Source organism: Mesoplodon mirus, assembly GCF_964341445.2.
Source record: "Mesoplodon mirus genome assembly, chromosome: 19".
Lineage (NCBI taxonomy): Eukaryota > Metazoa > Chordata > Mammalia > Artiodactyla > Ziphiidae > Mesoplodon > Mesoplodon mirus.
In genome coordinates, this window is record NC_138995.1 from 5,061,977 (window position 1) to 5,078,213 (window position 16,237).

The 16,237-nt window shown below is 59.9% G+C and overlaps 2 protein-coding genes across 4 annotated transcripts in view; both read right to left on the reverse strand.

Moving 5' to 3' along the window:
* The window catches only part of NECAB2 (N-terminal EF-hand calcium binding protein 2), a gene marked incomplete at its 5' end in the record, with an annotated part of 39,079 nt that extends 35,109 nt beyond the window's left edge, over window positions 1–3,970 (reverse strand). The window contains 2 exons of the mRNA XM_082606154.1: window positions 1,185–1,209; window positions 3,755–3,970. Of these exons, the coding sequence (XP_082462280.1) occupies window positions 1,185–1,209; window positions 3,755–3,970 (241 nt within the window). The remainder of the gene's footprint in view (window positions 1–1,184; window positions 1,210–3,754) is intronic.
* Window positions 3,971–5,236: 1,266 nt separating this feature from the next.
* The window catches only part of OSGIN1 (oxidative stress induced growth inhibitor 1), a 54,156-nt gene continuing 43,155 nt past the window's right edge, over window positions 5,237–16,237 (reverse strand). For 2 of the 3 annotated variants that reach the window (XM_082606152.1, XM_082606151.1), the window contains exons 2-6: window positions 12,224–12,328; window positions 10,966–11,102; window positions 9,680–9,871; window positions 9,320–9,411; window positions 5,237–6,546 (exon numbers count right to left, since the gene is read on the reverse strand). In XM_082606152.1, the coding sequence (XP_082462278.1) occupies window positions 5,598–6,546; window positions 9,320–9,411; window positions 9,680–9,871; window positions 10,966–11,102; window positions 12,224–12,290 (1,437 nt within the window). In that variant the 5' untranslated portion in view covers window positions 12,291–12,328 and the 3' untranslated portion in view covers window positions 5,237–5,597. Of the gene's footprint in view, window positions 6,547–9,319; window positions 9,412–9,679; window positions 9,872–10,965; window positions 11,103–12,223; window positions 12,329–12,674; window positions 12,764–16,237 lie in introns of all 3 variants that reach the window. The other variant, XM_082606150.1, reaches the window with a different exon arrangement.

A 16,237-nucleotide genomic window follows, 5' to 3' on the forward strand; every position in this document is an offset into this window, starting at 1 on the left:
GGGGCCACCGTCACACCCAGGGATGGTGGGTGAGAGAGGGAGGCCCCTGGGTACTAGCTTCCAGCCCAGGGCTGTTCCCCAAGGTCTCATGCTCTACCCCACAGCACAGTGCGGACAGCTCAACGGTAACTCCCAGGGTCAGGAGGGAGGGGTGCTGGGGCCCAGGGCAGTGCTGCCGTCTTGACCTCCAGCCCACGCACGAGAGGGCCTGGGACCTGAAGGCCCTGGCGGGGTGGCCAAGCGATGGGCCATCTGTTCCCCACTCCTTCCCCAGCACGGGCCTTGATACTTAATTAGTATTTTCTCAATGGATGAATAAATCAACACTGAGCACTGCCTGCTTCTCTTTTAAAAAGTTCACCACCCATCTCCTCCCTGCATTTCCCCAACAGCCCAGGGAAGCAGACAGGTTACGTGTTATCACCCCACTTTACAGATGGCAAAACCGAGGCCTGGAGAGGGGCTGTGCCTTGGTTAAAGTCCATAGAGAGTTGCTTCCGGCCCAAGAATAATGAGTATGGTATTTATACAAACGCTCTCTGTGGCCACTGTGAGGCTCAGGTGGGCCTTGGTAAACCTTGTTATCTTCTGGCCCCTGCCTTCCAGAAAGGTCCAGGGTGGAACATCTCCAGCAAGTCAGGAGAAGTGGAGTGTCCTGAATTCACTGGCCATGACCATGTGCTCACTTGGTTCAGGAAGCCGCGTGAAGTGGGGAAATCTGCCGGGGTCCGCAGCAGAGCTTCAACTGTCCTCATGCAGCTGGGTGACCCCGGGCAAGTCACAGAACCTCTCTGGGCCACTACAGAGGTGACACAGTGGAGGCAACAGCACCGACTGTGTCAGGTGGCTTCGAGGAGGAGGAGGTGCGCCAGGGCCTGGGAAGGGCCTGCAGTGAGGCTGGGGGCCTCCTGGGCCCCCGCCTGGGCCCCCGCCTGGGTGGCTCTGGTCCAGCCCAGCTGCGTGAGATTAAAGTGCATCAAGCATTTACCAGGGGCAAGGCATCACGGCATCGCCAGCGCCTGCTCTCTGAATCCGCACGGCTCCCCTACGAAGTGGGAACTACTGGGAGTGCCGATGTAAGATGGGGAAACTGAGGAACAGAGAAGAGCCAGGATTCAGAGTCCTGCACCCCCAGCCAGAAAGTCAGGTCCTCACTCCGGGGACAGCCTGCGAGGGAAACTCACCATTTTTGTCTGCACGGCGGAAAATCTGCAGAGAAGAGAGGTCGAATCAGCGCTGGCCCGGAAGGGGCAGGCTTCTGACCACCGCCCCCAACCCCAGGTGGTCCCGGGGAAGCTGGGCCCCCCTTCTCCCTCCCCGGGGAGGACACCCTGGCTGGGATCCAGGGGCGGGAGGGTGTTTCAGGCTAGAGGTCCTCCCGCCGCCTGCGCGAAAGCAGCTGCCCACTCTCCCTTCTGTGCCGGCAGCCTGCCCACGGCCACGCTGACACACGCACACATGCGCGTGGACACACGCTCACACCCATCAAGTGCGTGCGTGTGTGCTGCCAGAGCTGTGGGTCTATGGCCTGCACGCCCTGTCGGACGCTCAAGTCACACACTCAGAATTCCTGTCCCATGGATGCAGCCACTCGCCTTATACCTCCCCCCTCCAGGACCCCTTGGGATCCCGCCTGGTTTCCTCCAGGGAGGTTGGGTTAAGTCTGAACAGAGGTGTCTGCTAAGGGAACCTCGAGGCCTGATGACTGGATCAGCCAGGGCAGAACTGGATTATTTGGGGGGGGGTGGGGGAGTGGGTAGGAGCAGGTTGCCGGGAGCTCAGAGATCTAGTGCAGATGCAAGGTTCCGGCTGCCTGGGGGAAGGGGGGGAGGGGGGGAGGGGAGGGGGAGGGGGGAGGGGAGCCCCACCCGGGGAGGGGGGAGGGGAGCCCCACCCCCTCCAGCCTCAGCTGAAACCAGATGACTCCTCCTCCTGGTGTTTTTGGGACCTAGTAAGCCTTGCCGATGGGAGAAGGAGAGGCAGGGCCCCCGGGGGTGACCATCACACCTTCAAGGACAGAGCCCCCTAGCCCCCTCTCTCCAAGCAACGGGGCAGGCATCCATCAGCAAGCACCTGGGGCTGTGACAAACCAAAGCAGCAGCTCAGAAAGGCTTCTCAAACATCTCCCCTTCCTTTAGCTGAACCCTGAGTCCTCGGCACGGGGCAGTAGCCACTGTGGCTGAGGCAGAGAAGGGAGCAGTTATCAGAACCCCAGGCTGAGCACCCCACACGCCTGTTCCGCAAGGTTCCCGGAGGCGGGGGTCCCACCTTCAGGTGCCTGTGCCGGCCTGAGCGTTAAACAAGTGGCTGACACGAGCATGTGATGTGGCCCCCATGCCTGCTCATCACCCCATTTCACAGATGAGGAAATGGAGGCTCAGAGCCAGCTCACGGCCAGCATGCGAGGACTCCAGAGCCCACCTCCGTCCTGTGAGAACCAGGAGAGGTCTGGACAGGTCTTCCCTGCAAGGGCAGCCCAGGGCTTTCAGCTGTGAACGCTGCTGGGGCTTTGAGAGGGTTCAGCTGTGCAAGTGGGGGTCGGGCTGTGTGTGAGCCTGTTTCGGGGGGCACTGAGCCATAGGCACTCATAGCACAGATCCCCGTTCCCTGCCCAGCCCTTTCCGCCCAGAGCCAGCTATGGGCTCCAGGAGGAAGGGGAGAGCGGAAATCCACGCTCCCCCCACTCACAACGATGTGTGATACACACACACACACACACACACACCCTCCCAGAAACCCACGATGCACAAATGAGGCACCCCAGCCCGCGGTCACCCACCACACAGGACACCCTCACCGGGACATGCACACTCCACTGCCATGCTGCCCCTTGGGGGGCAAAGCTCCCTCCACCTCCCCCCAGCACTCTACAGGGGACATCCATCCTGTAGAATCTCCCTCTTACAGTGGGGAGTGGGTGGGAGGAGTGGGGAGTGGGTGGGAAGGCGAGGTGGGGCAGTTTGGGCCCCGGAGGGGATGGATGGGGGTGAGGAGAGGGAGAGAGGGTGGGGAAGGGAATGACGGGGCTCAGAGTGGATAGGGGTCCCCAGAGGGGTCCAGGCTCAGGGAGGAGTGGGGATGGCTCCGCCTCTGCTGACAGGAGAGGGGAAGACAGAGGTGCGGAGGGGGCCTCACTTTTAAAGAGGTGGTGCCTGGGGGAAGGGTATTTAGGGTAGAGAATACAAGGGCTTAGGGTCTACGGCCAGGACAAGAAAGGTGGCTCGGGACCTAGGGGTTGTGCGTGTGTGCCTGTGTGTGCATGTGTCTGTGAGTGTGTGTGTCTGTGTGTGTGTTTTGGGGGAAGGTGGTCTTAGAAAAGTAACGACTGGGGCAGGAATCGGGATGGAGAGGAGGAGGGGGCTGCCGTCCCGGGAAGGGATGGGGGAAAGGATGAAGTGCCGGGCTGGGAAAAAGATGAGGGTTTGGCCAGAACAAAAGTAGGGGGGCCGTGGCCGGGTCGAGGGGCTCCCGGCTCCCGGCTCTGAGAACGTGTAGATCCCCAGAAGCGGAGGGAGGGGACGGGAGGGAGGGGTCGTCCCGGTCCAGGGACGAGACAGGATTCGCATGGAGACCCGCCGGGAGGTAGAGGGGCCGGTGTGGGTCCTGCTCCGGGCCGCCGAGGGGGAGGGGCCGGGGGGGGTCCCTACCCAGGGAGAAGGGGTCCTGGCGGGTCCCGGCGGGGACGGAGGAGGGTGGCCTCGGGGTCGCCCCCGTGGGAGGAGGGGGCTCGGGGTCCCGGCCGGCGCGTACTCACGTCCAGGATGACCGCGGTGCCCCCGCGCGGCGAGGCGGGGCCCGGGCTGGGGCTGGGGTCCGCGGCGGGGACGGCGGGGGCCAGCGGCGCCCGGGGCTCGCCCATCCTGGCGCCCACCCAGCGCAGCAGCCCGCCCAGCGCCCGGCCCTGCGGCGGCGGCTCCCGGAGCAGCCTGTGCGCGCCGGCCCTGCACAGGCGCGCCGCCCGCTCGCACATCGCGCCGCGCCCGCCGCCGCCACCGCCCGGAAGCCCGCCGACCCCCGCCCGGCCCGCGGACCGCCCCCGCGCGACCCCCTCCCCGGCGCCGCCCGCGCGCCCCGCCCTCCCTCCCTCCCTCTGCCCCCGCGGCCGCGGCCGCGCGGGGACGGCCGGCGCCGGGGAACGGGAGTGGGGGAGGGAGCCGCTCCGCCCGGACCCCGAGCCACGTGCCCCGTGGCCACAGCCCCCACCCCCCGCGGCCGGGCGCGGTGGCTGGGCGCTACCCAACAGGCGCAGGGTCCTGGGGGTCTGGCTGCCGGGGTGTGTCCCTGGGGGCTGCCCCCCCCCGAAGGTGCCCCCCCCCCGCCCCGCCTTGGCACCGCCGCAGGGGCCGGAGCGCGGTGTCCGGCGAGCCCGGAGCGCCCTCTGCCGGCTCCGGCTCCGGGTATCAGCGCCCACGCACGGGGGTCTCCCCCACCACTCCGCTGGTACCCACTCTTCCCTTCCTCCCGGTGCACGCCCGGTGAGCCCTCACCCGCCCGTTAAACAACGCCCAGAACCAGTCTTCACTCCGGAACACCCTCTTCCCCTCACTCCCCGCATCCATCCACCCACCGACCCAAAGAATTAAACGAGCACCTGCTAGGAGCTAGGCCTGTTGCTGGCACTGGGTTCCAAGGACAGGGAAAACAGACGAGTTCCTTGGCCTCCTTGAGCTTACATCCAAGTGGGCGGAGCCAGATACTGGAATGATTCCACGGATAAATGAACAATTAAAACTGAACTGTTATGAAGAGGTGGCACCTTGGGCCATGACAGGGGAATTTGCCTTAAAGGCCACGGAGGGGTATTTGTCAGAAGAGGCTTCCTACAGGGAATGACCCGTATGCTCTGAGAGTGGAAGGGAAAGTGCCCTCTGCTAGAGACTATCCTGTGCAAAGGCCCTGTGGCAGGTGCAAGTGTGGGGAACATGAAGGAGTGACTGAAAGGAGACAGTGTGGCTGGAGGGAGAGTGGGAGAGGGTGGGACTAGACTGAGGGGTTGGCAGAGCAGGAACGCCTCCCCAGCACCCGCTCCTCGAACACAGCTGCCGTCTCCTCTGCCCCCACTCAGCGGCCCTTCCTCTCAGGGCACCATCCATTGACTCCCAACCCCCCAGCCCAAGGACCTTCTCCCACCAGGCCCTGTGCTTCTCCCCCCACCCCCACTCCCCAGCTCCCAGAGCAGGGCCTGGGCACCTGGCCCCCTTCCCAAGCACAGAGTCCTCAGACACAGGAGTGCAGGCAGGCGCTGGTTTTATTTGGGACCCGATTCTGGAAAGGGCAGGGCCTGGGGTCCTCCTGGCTCGGCGCTCAGCTGGCCCCGCTGATCCCAGCTCACAGCGGCAGCTTTCACCCCCAAATACAGGTCTGGGCCTACCCTGTCCTGTGGTCACTGTTTCCACCCTGGTCTGAGTCCTGGCAGCCTGGGTTTCTCACTCTTCATCTGAGAGGGCTGTTGCATGGGCTCGTGGCCGCTCCCGTCTCCTGCCAGGAGAGGCCCCCTTCCATCACTGGGGCATCTTGGGATGGACTCTGCGTCCAGCAGGGCCGTGGTGCTCTCCCCTCCTCTTTAGGGCCTGGGTGCAAGGATGCCAGGCCAGGTGCTAGGGCGGCTTCCTGGCCTCCTTCCTCAGCAGGGAGCTGGCCACAGCCAGGGCCCCGCCCTGCACAAACCTCACAAAGTTGTCCCCGGCCAGTGGCCCCACGGCGTACAGGCCCTCCTGGTGGATGCTCTGGTAAGTGAAGGGGTCCACGTCAATGGGGTTCCTCTTGGCGCTCAGTGGCTGGTTGGGGTCCATGGCGAGGTCAGCGCCTGCCCCCGGGAGGAAGGACAGATCAGGGTGGGAGCCGATGAGGACCAGCACCAGGGCGATGCCAAAGACCTTCTGGAGGCCCTGGGGGTCCCGGAACACAGCCTGGCGGTCCTCCTTGAGGAGCAGCAGCTGGTGCTCAGGGAGGCTCCGGTAGCCCTCGTAGGGGCCGGGCGACAGGATGGACTTCTCCCGCATCATCTGGTGCACCTTGTGGTACTCAGGGTACAGCATCTTGGGGAGCTGGTTGAACACCAGGCCGGGGTCGTCCACGGACCGGCGGAAGGCGTGGATCACAGGGACGTTGTAGTGGCGGGCGTAGAGGACCGCGTCGGCAGCCGACAGTCCTGCCCCGATGATGAGCACGGGGTCCGAGGATGGGGACGTGGTGCCTGCCCGCGTGGCTGCCTCCAGGGCCGACAGATCATGATGGACGAAGGGCAGGGCCTCCCCGGGGATGCCCAGCCGGGCTGGGCTGTCAGACGTGCCAGTGGCCAAGACCACGTTGCGGGCGCATAGGGAGAAGGGCTGCTGGCTCTGGTCCTCGGCGGTCACGAAGCCGTTCACCTGGAAGAGGGGGCTGGGGTCCCGGGCCCCGGGGCCGCTGGGCTCGGGTGTCCTCCACTCCACGGCCGTGACCACGGCACCAGACACGAAATTGTGGCTCAGGCCCTTCTTGATCACATAGTCCCTGTAGTAGTGGGCGATGTCCCCGGCCGTGGCCCGGCTGTTACGAAGACCTCTGCGGGGAAGGACGAGGGAGGGTGAGTGTCACAGAGCGGACTGCGGGGGAGGTGGACAGGCTGGAGTCAGGCCCTGGAGCTGGACGGTGGCTGCACCGCCCAGACGTGTAGGACTTGGTTAAGTGGTTTAACCTCTCGGAGCCTCAGTCTCCTCTTCTGTAAAATGGAGCTGATAAGGGTGCCTCATTAGGGTGGGGTTCAGAGTGTGGCCTCCGGTGCCTGATGGCCTGGGTTCAAATCCTGGCTCTGCCACCAGTGAGCTCTGGGCCTGGAACCCTCTGCCTGGGCTCCTCCTTTGCGAAGTGAGGATGACCGTGGTGACAGCACCCGTTCCCTGCCATTGTTGAGAGGGTTAGATAACACGAATGAAGAATTTAGAACAGAACATGACAGGTAGTGAGTGACGTGGGGTCGGCCACTACTATTTCCTCAAATGACTAAATAATATTGTACATAAATGTGGTAGGATTCCGTTTTTTTTTTTTTTTTTTTTTTGTACGTGGGCCTCTTACTGTTGTGGCCTCTCCCGTTGTGGAGCACAGGCTCCAGACGTGCAGGCTCAGCGGCCATGGCTCACGGGCCCAGCCGCTCCGCGGCATGTGGGATCCTCCTAGACCGGGGCACGAACCCACATCCCCTGCATCGGCAGGCGGACTCTCAACCACTGCGCCACCAGGGAAGCCCAGGATTCCGTTTTTATAAAGTTCAGAAACAGACAAAACTAATCTACAGAGTTAGAGGTCAAGCTAGTGGCTACCTCTTAGGAAGTGGGTGGTGACTGGGAGGGGTCTGAGGGGGCTTCTGGGGATAGGGGATCTGTGTTTTGAGTCTGAGTGGCTGAAGCGCAGGTGTATCCACTTTGAGAAATTTCACCCACCTGTAGGCATTTGAACTGTGTGGTTCTCTGTATGTCCCTGTATTTCAGTAAATAAGTTGGTTAAAGCATAACCCATGTAAAGCACTTAGCATAGTCCTTACTCCACACAGTAGCAGCAGAGACTATTATTATTATTATATTACTATTATTCTTGTTGTTGTGATTTCCATTGCTGTTATTGCAACCCTTTCCAGGGCCATGACTAGGGCCAGCGTTGCCAGCAGGTGACGCACAGACTTTTTTTTTTTTTTTGCGGTACGCGGGCCTCTCACTGTTGTGGCCTCTCCCGTTGCGGAGCACAGGCTCCAGACGCGCAGGCTCAGCAGCCATGGCTCACGGGCCCAGCCGCTCCGTGGCATGTGGGATCTTCCTGGACCGGGGCACGAACCCGTGTTCCCCGCATCGGCAGGCGGACTCTCAACCACTGCGCCACCAGGGAAGCCCGACGCACAGACTTTGACATCATCTCAGTTCCTCCCTGTAGCTACCTGGGCGACCTTAGGTGAGTTACTTTCCCTGACTTGTGGACACTTTGTTACGGATTAACTCACTTGAAGGGAATCCTCTGTGACACGCCTTCAATACAACCCCTAATTGCAGTGTGAGCTCAGAGCACATCCCCTAAGGCCGCTCCAGCCAACCCAACTCATTAGTCTGCTCCTGAAACTGGAAGTCTGGAATCCATGCCTGTGGGTTGGTCATTTCCCCTCCTCTGTTTTAGTAAAACTTGTTTTAAAGGTCTGTCTTAAGAAGACGTTGCATCTGGGGTTCTTTATAATAATGGCACATTGGAAAGAATGAAAGTTCCATGACTGGGAAGTGGTTTAGGAACCGTGGCAGCGCCATGAGGACGGGAGGGCATCTGTCGTGGCTTTTGGCTCCAATATCTAAGCACAAGGCTGGTTATGGAGGAATTACTCAGTGAAGATGCTCACCGTCTCTTGGGAGTATAAGTGGCCATGTGAAAGGATGGTTGCAAACACTGTGTAATGGCCATGTGAAATCCTCGTGACATAATGTTACATTTTAAGAGTCCGATAGAAAAGGGCATGTCCACAAGTTAAATTTACGTTCCCATCTGTCTGTTAACACATCACTACACCAGCCTGGATGTCTTCCTATCAAATTTTCAGGGACAAAAAGTCTTTGTGTCCAAGGGACAGACAGTGAGCCCCGGAGGGGCGGAAACAGAGCTGCCAGGGAGGCCGACTGCCTCCTCGGTGGGGACAACAGGCCCCCTGTCACAGCCCCCAGGGCGGAGGAAACGTACAAGGGCGAGCAGGGGGCTAGAATTTATCTATTCAGCGATTCTGCCGTCTCTCTGGGGTGGAGAGAAGTGTGCAGTGTGGTCTTTATGGAGCAGGAAACCGGATGGGAAGAGAACCCCCCGAGATGCGGCAGTGCTAGGTAGGTGTCAGTTGTTTTCCTTGTCTCAGTTTTCAGTTCTCTATAGTATGGTTATGTTTTTAATGCAGAAACATTTTTTTAAAAAGTGCATCCTATTAGCTGACCTAGACAAAAAGAGACTGTTCCAGGCCAGGCTCAGAATCGTGGGAGGCCAGGGGACTGGGAGCCTGGACCGGAGGCTCCGGGGCAGGGCGTGGGGGGCAGGTGCCAGCTGTCACCCTCTCCTTAGAGCCTGGGATGCTACAAGGAGGCCAGGTCGAGGTCGTGCGGCAGGCGCACTGGACAGGGAGTCCTAGGTGACCCCAGCTCTGCCGCGCACTCCCCGTGTGGTCCAGGGCAAGTCCTTTCCCCAGCCGAGCCTCAGCATCCCCCCCTGGAGTAAGAGGAAGGGTGGGCTAGATGAGCCCTGAAGCCCTTTGGCTCCCGGTTCAGTGTCGGGTCAGGCCCAGGTCTTCCCTGCCCATTTGGGCTTTCCAGGGCAGCCTCACCTTCGCTTCCTGCACATCCAGTCCTTGACCTGCAGGTCAGGGAGCCCCATCCAATCGCCTTGGCTCAGGGTCACCATGGAGCCTTCAATGGACTGGGAGGAAAGGAGACCAAAGTCCAGGCTTCTGCTGGCCCCCAATCCACTGAGGGCCAGAGGGCAGGCGAGGGGTGGGGGGAGGGGGAGGGGGAGGTGAATAGGGAAAGGTGGGAAATGGAAGCGTCCTAACCCGAGTTAGGGAGGAGGAAGGACCCTCCCCCTCCCGGGACCCTCCCCCTCCCCCTCCCCTCCCCTCCCCTCCCCCTCCCCCAGACTTCATGTAGATTTGGCTCAAGTCCCCTCACCCCTTCTGGGCCCCACTCACATGCCAGGCCCCCCCTGGCAGGTTCCGGCCAAGGACCAGGTGGGGGATGGCTCGCTCCTTCTGGAGCTTCCAGGTGAGGACAGACTCCACGTTGCCCCCAAAGTCTGTGTCTGGGTGCAGGAGGGCATCAAACAGCAGGGCCACAGGGCTTTGGCACCTGCCTTCAAGGCCTTCGGACAGATAATCCAGGTCCTGGGCGGGGGGACACAAGTCAGAGGGCCCGCTGGAGGAAGGCCACCTGGTCCTGCCTTTCCACCCTAGTATCAGGGTGTCAGATAAGCTTGGGAAATGCTGCCTCTCAAAAGGAGACGGTGCACATCAGCAAATTAAAGGCTCTGACAAGTCCTGCAGCTGTCATTTACCCGTTTAATTTTGCCAAACCCAGTGTCTCTCAGATTTACTGGAGCAGGGACATTCTTCTCTGCATATTATACTGAGGGACGGCTCTCCTGTACAACAGCGGTCCCCAATATTTTTGGCACCAGGGACTGGTTTCGTGGAAGACAATTTTTCCACAGACGAGGGTGGGGTGGAGGGGGATGGTTTAGGTGGTAATGTGAGCGATGGGGAGAGGCAGATGAAGCTTCTCTTCGCTTGCCTGTCGCTCACCTCCTGCTGTGTGGCCCAGGTTGGGCGGGGGTCCCCCACGGGGGGGAACCCCTGCTGTAGAAGGCATTCTGGAAAATGCCTATCTAGACCCAATGCCAACTTACTTCCTCACCCACCAGCTTGACGCTGGGAGGGGCCCAGGAGGATGGATGCTGCCTGAAGTGGGGGGCGGACACTGAGTGGCCTCCTGGAAGGCGAGGGGCGTGGAGGGCAGATTGGTGAGCCCTCCTGAGCAGGGGCTGGTGGACCTGCAATATCTAGGGCAGGGGTTCTCAGCTGTGGCACAACTGGCCTTTGGGCTGGATAATTCGTTGTGGTGGGGCCTGTCCTGTGCATCGTAGGATGTTTAACAGCATCCCTGGCCTCGACCCTCTACGCCTGTGGTGTCACCACTCTGGTCGTGATAAATGAAACTGTCTCCAGGTGGCCAACTGTCCCCAGGGGGAACAAAATCCTCCCTGGGTTTAGAAGCATTGGTCTAGGGGAGGTGAGACAAGCTGATGTGGTATTTGTAAGTCTTCAAAGACAGCTGTGATTCCTCTTCCCCAGTTTCTGTGGCTGATTTTGTGGGCTCTCACACGTTTGGTCTTATGTCTCATAAATGCATCCTTTTGATTTTTGCCTGGGAGAGTTTCCCCGCAATGGGGGTGTCCCTCCCACCCGGAGCTCAAGCCCACCTGATCCACGATGGAGACCCCCGGCGCCTCGGTGAGCTTCCTCTGCAGCACGGGGTGTGGGTGGATGGCATCCGGCTTCACGTAGGGGTTGTAGCCCGAGAGCAGGTAGGACAGGCAGATGCCCGAGGGACCATTGCCTGGGGAGAGAGGGCGGGGTCAGAGGGCAGCGCTTTTGAGCACAAGAGACCACCACCACCCAGGGCTTTGGTCTCCATCTGTCTCGTTCATTGATTTGCTCTTCATGCATAAAAATAAAAATAGAACATTAGCACTATACCACTTTAACAACAATAAAGTTGTGGAAATAACCGCTGACATTTACTGAGTGCTTACTATGTGTCAAGCTTTGTGTCAAGTGATTTTAATAACAACAAAATAATAAGAAACTGACAGCCGCTGCTGCTGTACCAGGCCCCTCCACAGCCCCGAGCACACTGAGCCAGCCAGACACATGCTACTTTTCCTCCTTTTCCACTTGAGGAAGCTGGGGCACAGAGAGGTTAACTGACTTGCCTGTGGTCACACAGCGGTATGACTGAGATCCTGAGATTACTGAGAACTAACAGTGGGGTCAGGTCGGTCAGAGGGATGTGTAAAATATTACAGCACAGATGGCTATGTGCTCTGGGGGTGAGCTCGGGGGCCAAGGGTGCTCAGGGTGGGCGCTAAGCCACCTGTGGGGCCGCCTGCCCCCAGGTCTGGATGAATCGCACTGCTTATCAGAGGCACTTCTTGGGCAATTAACCTCATGACATCACTCCTATTCTTATCTGTCTTTCCCCTGTCTTATGTTGTGCTGTTCTCAGTCTTACTCATATGTAGACAGCTATTCAGACAAACCCTATGAAATCACCGATGCTCAACTGTTTTTAACTTACAAAAAAGGCCATTTCATGTGGTTCGATCTGATGTTTGCCCGGAGGGAGGGGCCCTCTGTCCCCCATTTGTGCAGACCTGACGGCAGGACCACATGCTTCGGCTGTGTCCCCGTCACTCACGCACCCAGGCACAGGGAAAGCACAGGACGGGCACAGGCACAGAACCAGTCCCCCGACCCCCTGCCCCGCTCTTACTGCGCAACCTCTGCAGAGCATCCTGCTCTTGCCTCCAGGGTTCTTGGAGGGGTTACTCAGATGATGTTTTGTAAACTGCTGAGCACAGCACTGGGCACAGAGTGACCGCTCCAGGGCCTGCCCGCTGCTGACCTCTAACCCCTGGGGCTCAGTGCAGCCCCTCCCCCACCCTGGGCGGCACTCACCGATGATGACGACCGGGAGGGGCTCTGAGCCGCTGGCACCAAGGTGGTCCTTCCACCCGTTGCTCATGGCTGGGGTTCTCAGGGGGGCTCAGGGCTGGCAGCAACCTGGGGGCACAGGGGAGGAGGGGCCCCTCGGTGAGCCGGGGTGTCATGCAGTCACTTCCCAGCTGCAGGGTGACCTCCTGTGGCCCTCAGGATCAAGTCCAAGGTCCTCCCTGCGTCTTATCAGGATGACACTCCCCTCTCATACCTGCTATAATCTAAACAGGTCCAGTTATGCAGGGCTCTCTCCCCCAGCCTGGTCACCTCCTCTCTCTGAGCCTCACCCCACACTCCCCATCTCATCAGGGGCAGTAACTGTCCTCGAAGCTTACTCAGCTTCCATGAGGCCCCCTCCGCCCAACTGGGGGCAAGCCCTGCCCAGCTCTTCTGTGACGGCCACAGCCCTCACCCCACAATCCGGCCCTCGGGTCTTCAGTGGACTTGGCCCTGGAGAGGGACTTCTGAGCTGGTGACCTCCCTGCGTCTCCGTTTCCTCATCTGTAAAATGGGAATAATAATCGTCTCTACCCCATGGGGTTGTTGCGATGGGGGGACACAGGTACTGTACGTGAAGCACCTGCCTCGAGAAAACAGGCCACTGGGAAGAGACCAGAGCTCACTGTCTCCTCCAGGGGCTGGGCTAGAACAGGTGGGCATGCAGAAATCACGGAAGCCTGAGACCCTTGGTTTGGGGAGAAATGCAGGCAAACCTGCTTGTCTCTGGAGCACCAGCGCCCCCTGCTGGCCACAAGCCCAAATCACTCAGAGAGACCCAAACCCTGTTCTTAGGGCTGCAGATGCCGGAGGAGAGTCCAGACCCACCTTCTCCACATCCCCGTAGCCGAGCTAACGGGGGCCCTGGCCTCACCCACTGTCCAGCAGCCCTGCTGTCCTAACCACCACAGGGCAACATGCACGCGAGCATGTGAGGAGCAGGCAGGCACGCAGCACTTTCCGTGTCCCAGGTATTTGACGTGTTTTTTCTCATGTCCTCCTCACACTGACCCTATGCAGAAAGCACTGTCGGCGCTATTATCCCACTTCACAGATGGGTAAACTGGGGCTCGGGGAAGTCGCACAAGTTGCTCAGTATCATGCAGCCGACTTTTAAATCCAGGGCTAATGGTGCCGAGGCTTTGCCTGAATGCACCGTGCACGCTGCTTGGCCTGTCCCCAGGGAGACACGGGGCTGGTAGCAAGTAAAAGGGTGAATTGGGGGCACGGGGCCCAGACCACCCAGAGCAGCCAGGGATGGGGGCCCGGCATCGCTGGCCTTCAGGATTCTTCCAGAAAAGGCTGAAATCTGGATTTTTAACGTGAATTCTCCGATTTGGAAAAGCGGGCAACTAATTCACAATTTTTGAAAATCTTGGAACAGGCTGGTGAAACACAACCAAGGCCAGCGTACGACCTCTGATGTGCGCAGAGTGACAGCGACACCAGCGTCCACCGCTGGGCAGGTCCCAAGCAGAGGGACGAGGGACAGCCACGGTTCCCCGCAGGGCCCCAGCTGTCTGCCCGGGAAGAGGATTCTGGGGCGACACCACTGCCACTGCCAACGACGATACAGAATGACCAACATTTCCGTCCTTCCATGGGGTTAGCCAGGTGCCAGGCAGGCTCGAAGCACTTGATGCACATGAACGAACTTAATCCGTATTTAACTGCGTTGTTACAAGGACTCTCGCAATCACTCTCGTGTTACAGACGGGGAAACTGAGGCCCAGCGAGCTTCTCACAGCCCCGTATGGTTTGCGAGGAGTTTGCCCCAGCTCGCACAGGCCGAGCTGGGTTTGACCCCGGGATGGCCTGTTACAGTCTTCTCTGTGCCCCCCGAGCTGGAGTGACAGTGTGACAGTGTGTGACAGAGGCCCCTCCTAGCCGGCTGAGTGTAGCACGCGTATCCATCCCTGCTCACCCTGCTGCTCTGTCCCAGCGCTGGTGTCGGGGGAGGGAGGCCAGGTGGCCAATGCTTGCAGCTGGGAGGGCAGTTTCTCACTAACCACCAGCCGCTGGGTGTGCCTGGTGGCCCTGGGGAGGAGGGCTGTGGTTCCCAGAACTCTTCCCCCTGGTTCCTTCAAACAGCCCCAGGGCCCTGCACTGCACATCCTCACTGTCCCCAGGAATAGCAGCAACGGGACGCAGGTGATGTCCGTGCAAGACGCTCCTTCCTCGTCGGCTCCTTTAATCCTCATGGAGCCCACTTTACAGACCGGAAAACTGAGGCTCAGGGAGGTGAGGCCATGCCCCCGTGGTCACAGAGCCAGTGGGTCATGAAACTAGTTTGTTCACTGAGGGCTCAGACCACCTGGACACCCCACAGCCCCGCACAATGGGTGCCAACCTGTTCCCAGCGCCCACAGAGTGCCCACCCCGGGCCAAGTCCTTTACTTGAAGCTTCAGTGAAGGACTGAGGATCCCAGTCCCTTTGAATCCTCCCAGGGCCAGTAAGGAGGGTACTTGCAGAAGCCCCCGTTTACAGATGAGGAATCAGAACTGACTGCCCCCTTTTCACGCTTCCCGGAGGCAAAGGGGCCCCATTTACCACCAGAGCTTTTGGACTCCAAGTCCAGTGCTCGCTGCCAGAAGCTTCTGGATGCCACACACATGAGGTCACCACCCAGAGGCTGACCTGAGAGGTTACTTCCTGTGCAGCGATACAGCCCCAAGTCCTGAGACAAAGCTCTCAAAACCTCGGAAGGACGCATGCTGCCAACTTTCATTTGAAAGTTTAACTTCCCATTTCTGCTATGCTTTTTAGTTTTGTGGAGTTGGAACGGTCAGTTTTTAATGCGAACGTTTTGTTGGAGTCCCTCTGGTTGGAGATGGCAAATGTCCACCGAAAAAAGTTAACATTGAAAACTCATTCAAGTTCACAAGAGAAAAGAAGCCTAGGGCTTCCCTGGTGGCGCAGTGGTTGAGAGTCCGCCTGCCGATGCAGGGGACACGGGTTCGTGCCCCGATCCCGGAAGATCCCACATGCCGCGGAGCGGCTGGGCCCGCGAGCCATGGCCGCGGAGCCTGTGTGTCCGGAGCCTGTGCTCCGCAACGGGAGAGGCCACAGCAGTGAGAGGCCCGCGTACAGAAAAAAAAAAAAAAAAAAAAAAAAAGAAGCCTAAAAGAAACGGGAATAACTGCACCTTCCAAGGGGCAATTATTTTTTCTTTCTCTCTTTGCAGTTTGCAGCATTGGAACTTCTAGGGTTATCAAAGCTTGAAGCTGCTCTAAGACTTGGGGCACCTGTATGGCTACATTTACTGAGTACCTGAGTGGCTGTTTGCTCATTGCACTTTAATGACAACCCCCCACCCCACTGCCCCGTGGGTTTTCTTATCCCGATTGCCCAGAGGGAAAAACTGGGGTCAGGAGGGAGCAGGTATCTTTCCCAGGAATGTTGGAGACCACGCCCCCGAGCCCAAATCCTGCCCCCTGATACCTGTCAGAGGCGGGGTGAGTGCCCTCTGAGGAAAACAGCATGACAACAGTGCCACCAAGAAAGTGGCAGGGGGAGGCTGAGGAGGTGCTGCCAGTCGCCAGGGTGACGCTTCAACCCCAGCGCGCGCGCGCCCCGTGACACCACCTCCCCCCGGAGCCTCCTCCATCTGGAGCCCCAAGAGCTCCGAGGCTCCCCAGACCCTCTGGGACCCCTCATTCTGGGCACCCCCCAACCCTCCTGGGAGAAGCCAGGTCCCCGGGACTCTGCGGCGGGACGAGGGCAGGTGCCTGGGACCTCTGTCCCCTGCAAGCAGGAGAGGCGGGGTCCCGGAGGGCAGCACCCAGCCTGCCTGTGTGACCCAATGGCCTCGGGGCGCCGGGCAGCCTGCCCGGGCTGGCCACACCTCTCTTTCCTGCCCAGAGCAGCATCACGTGGGCTGGGGTGTACTCCAAGCGGGCAGGGCAGCTGTCAGCTGAGGGTGTCAGGCACCTGGAGATGGGCATGGCCAGGAGGGGCGAGGGAGGACCCTGGGGTGG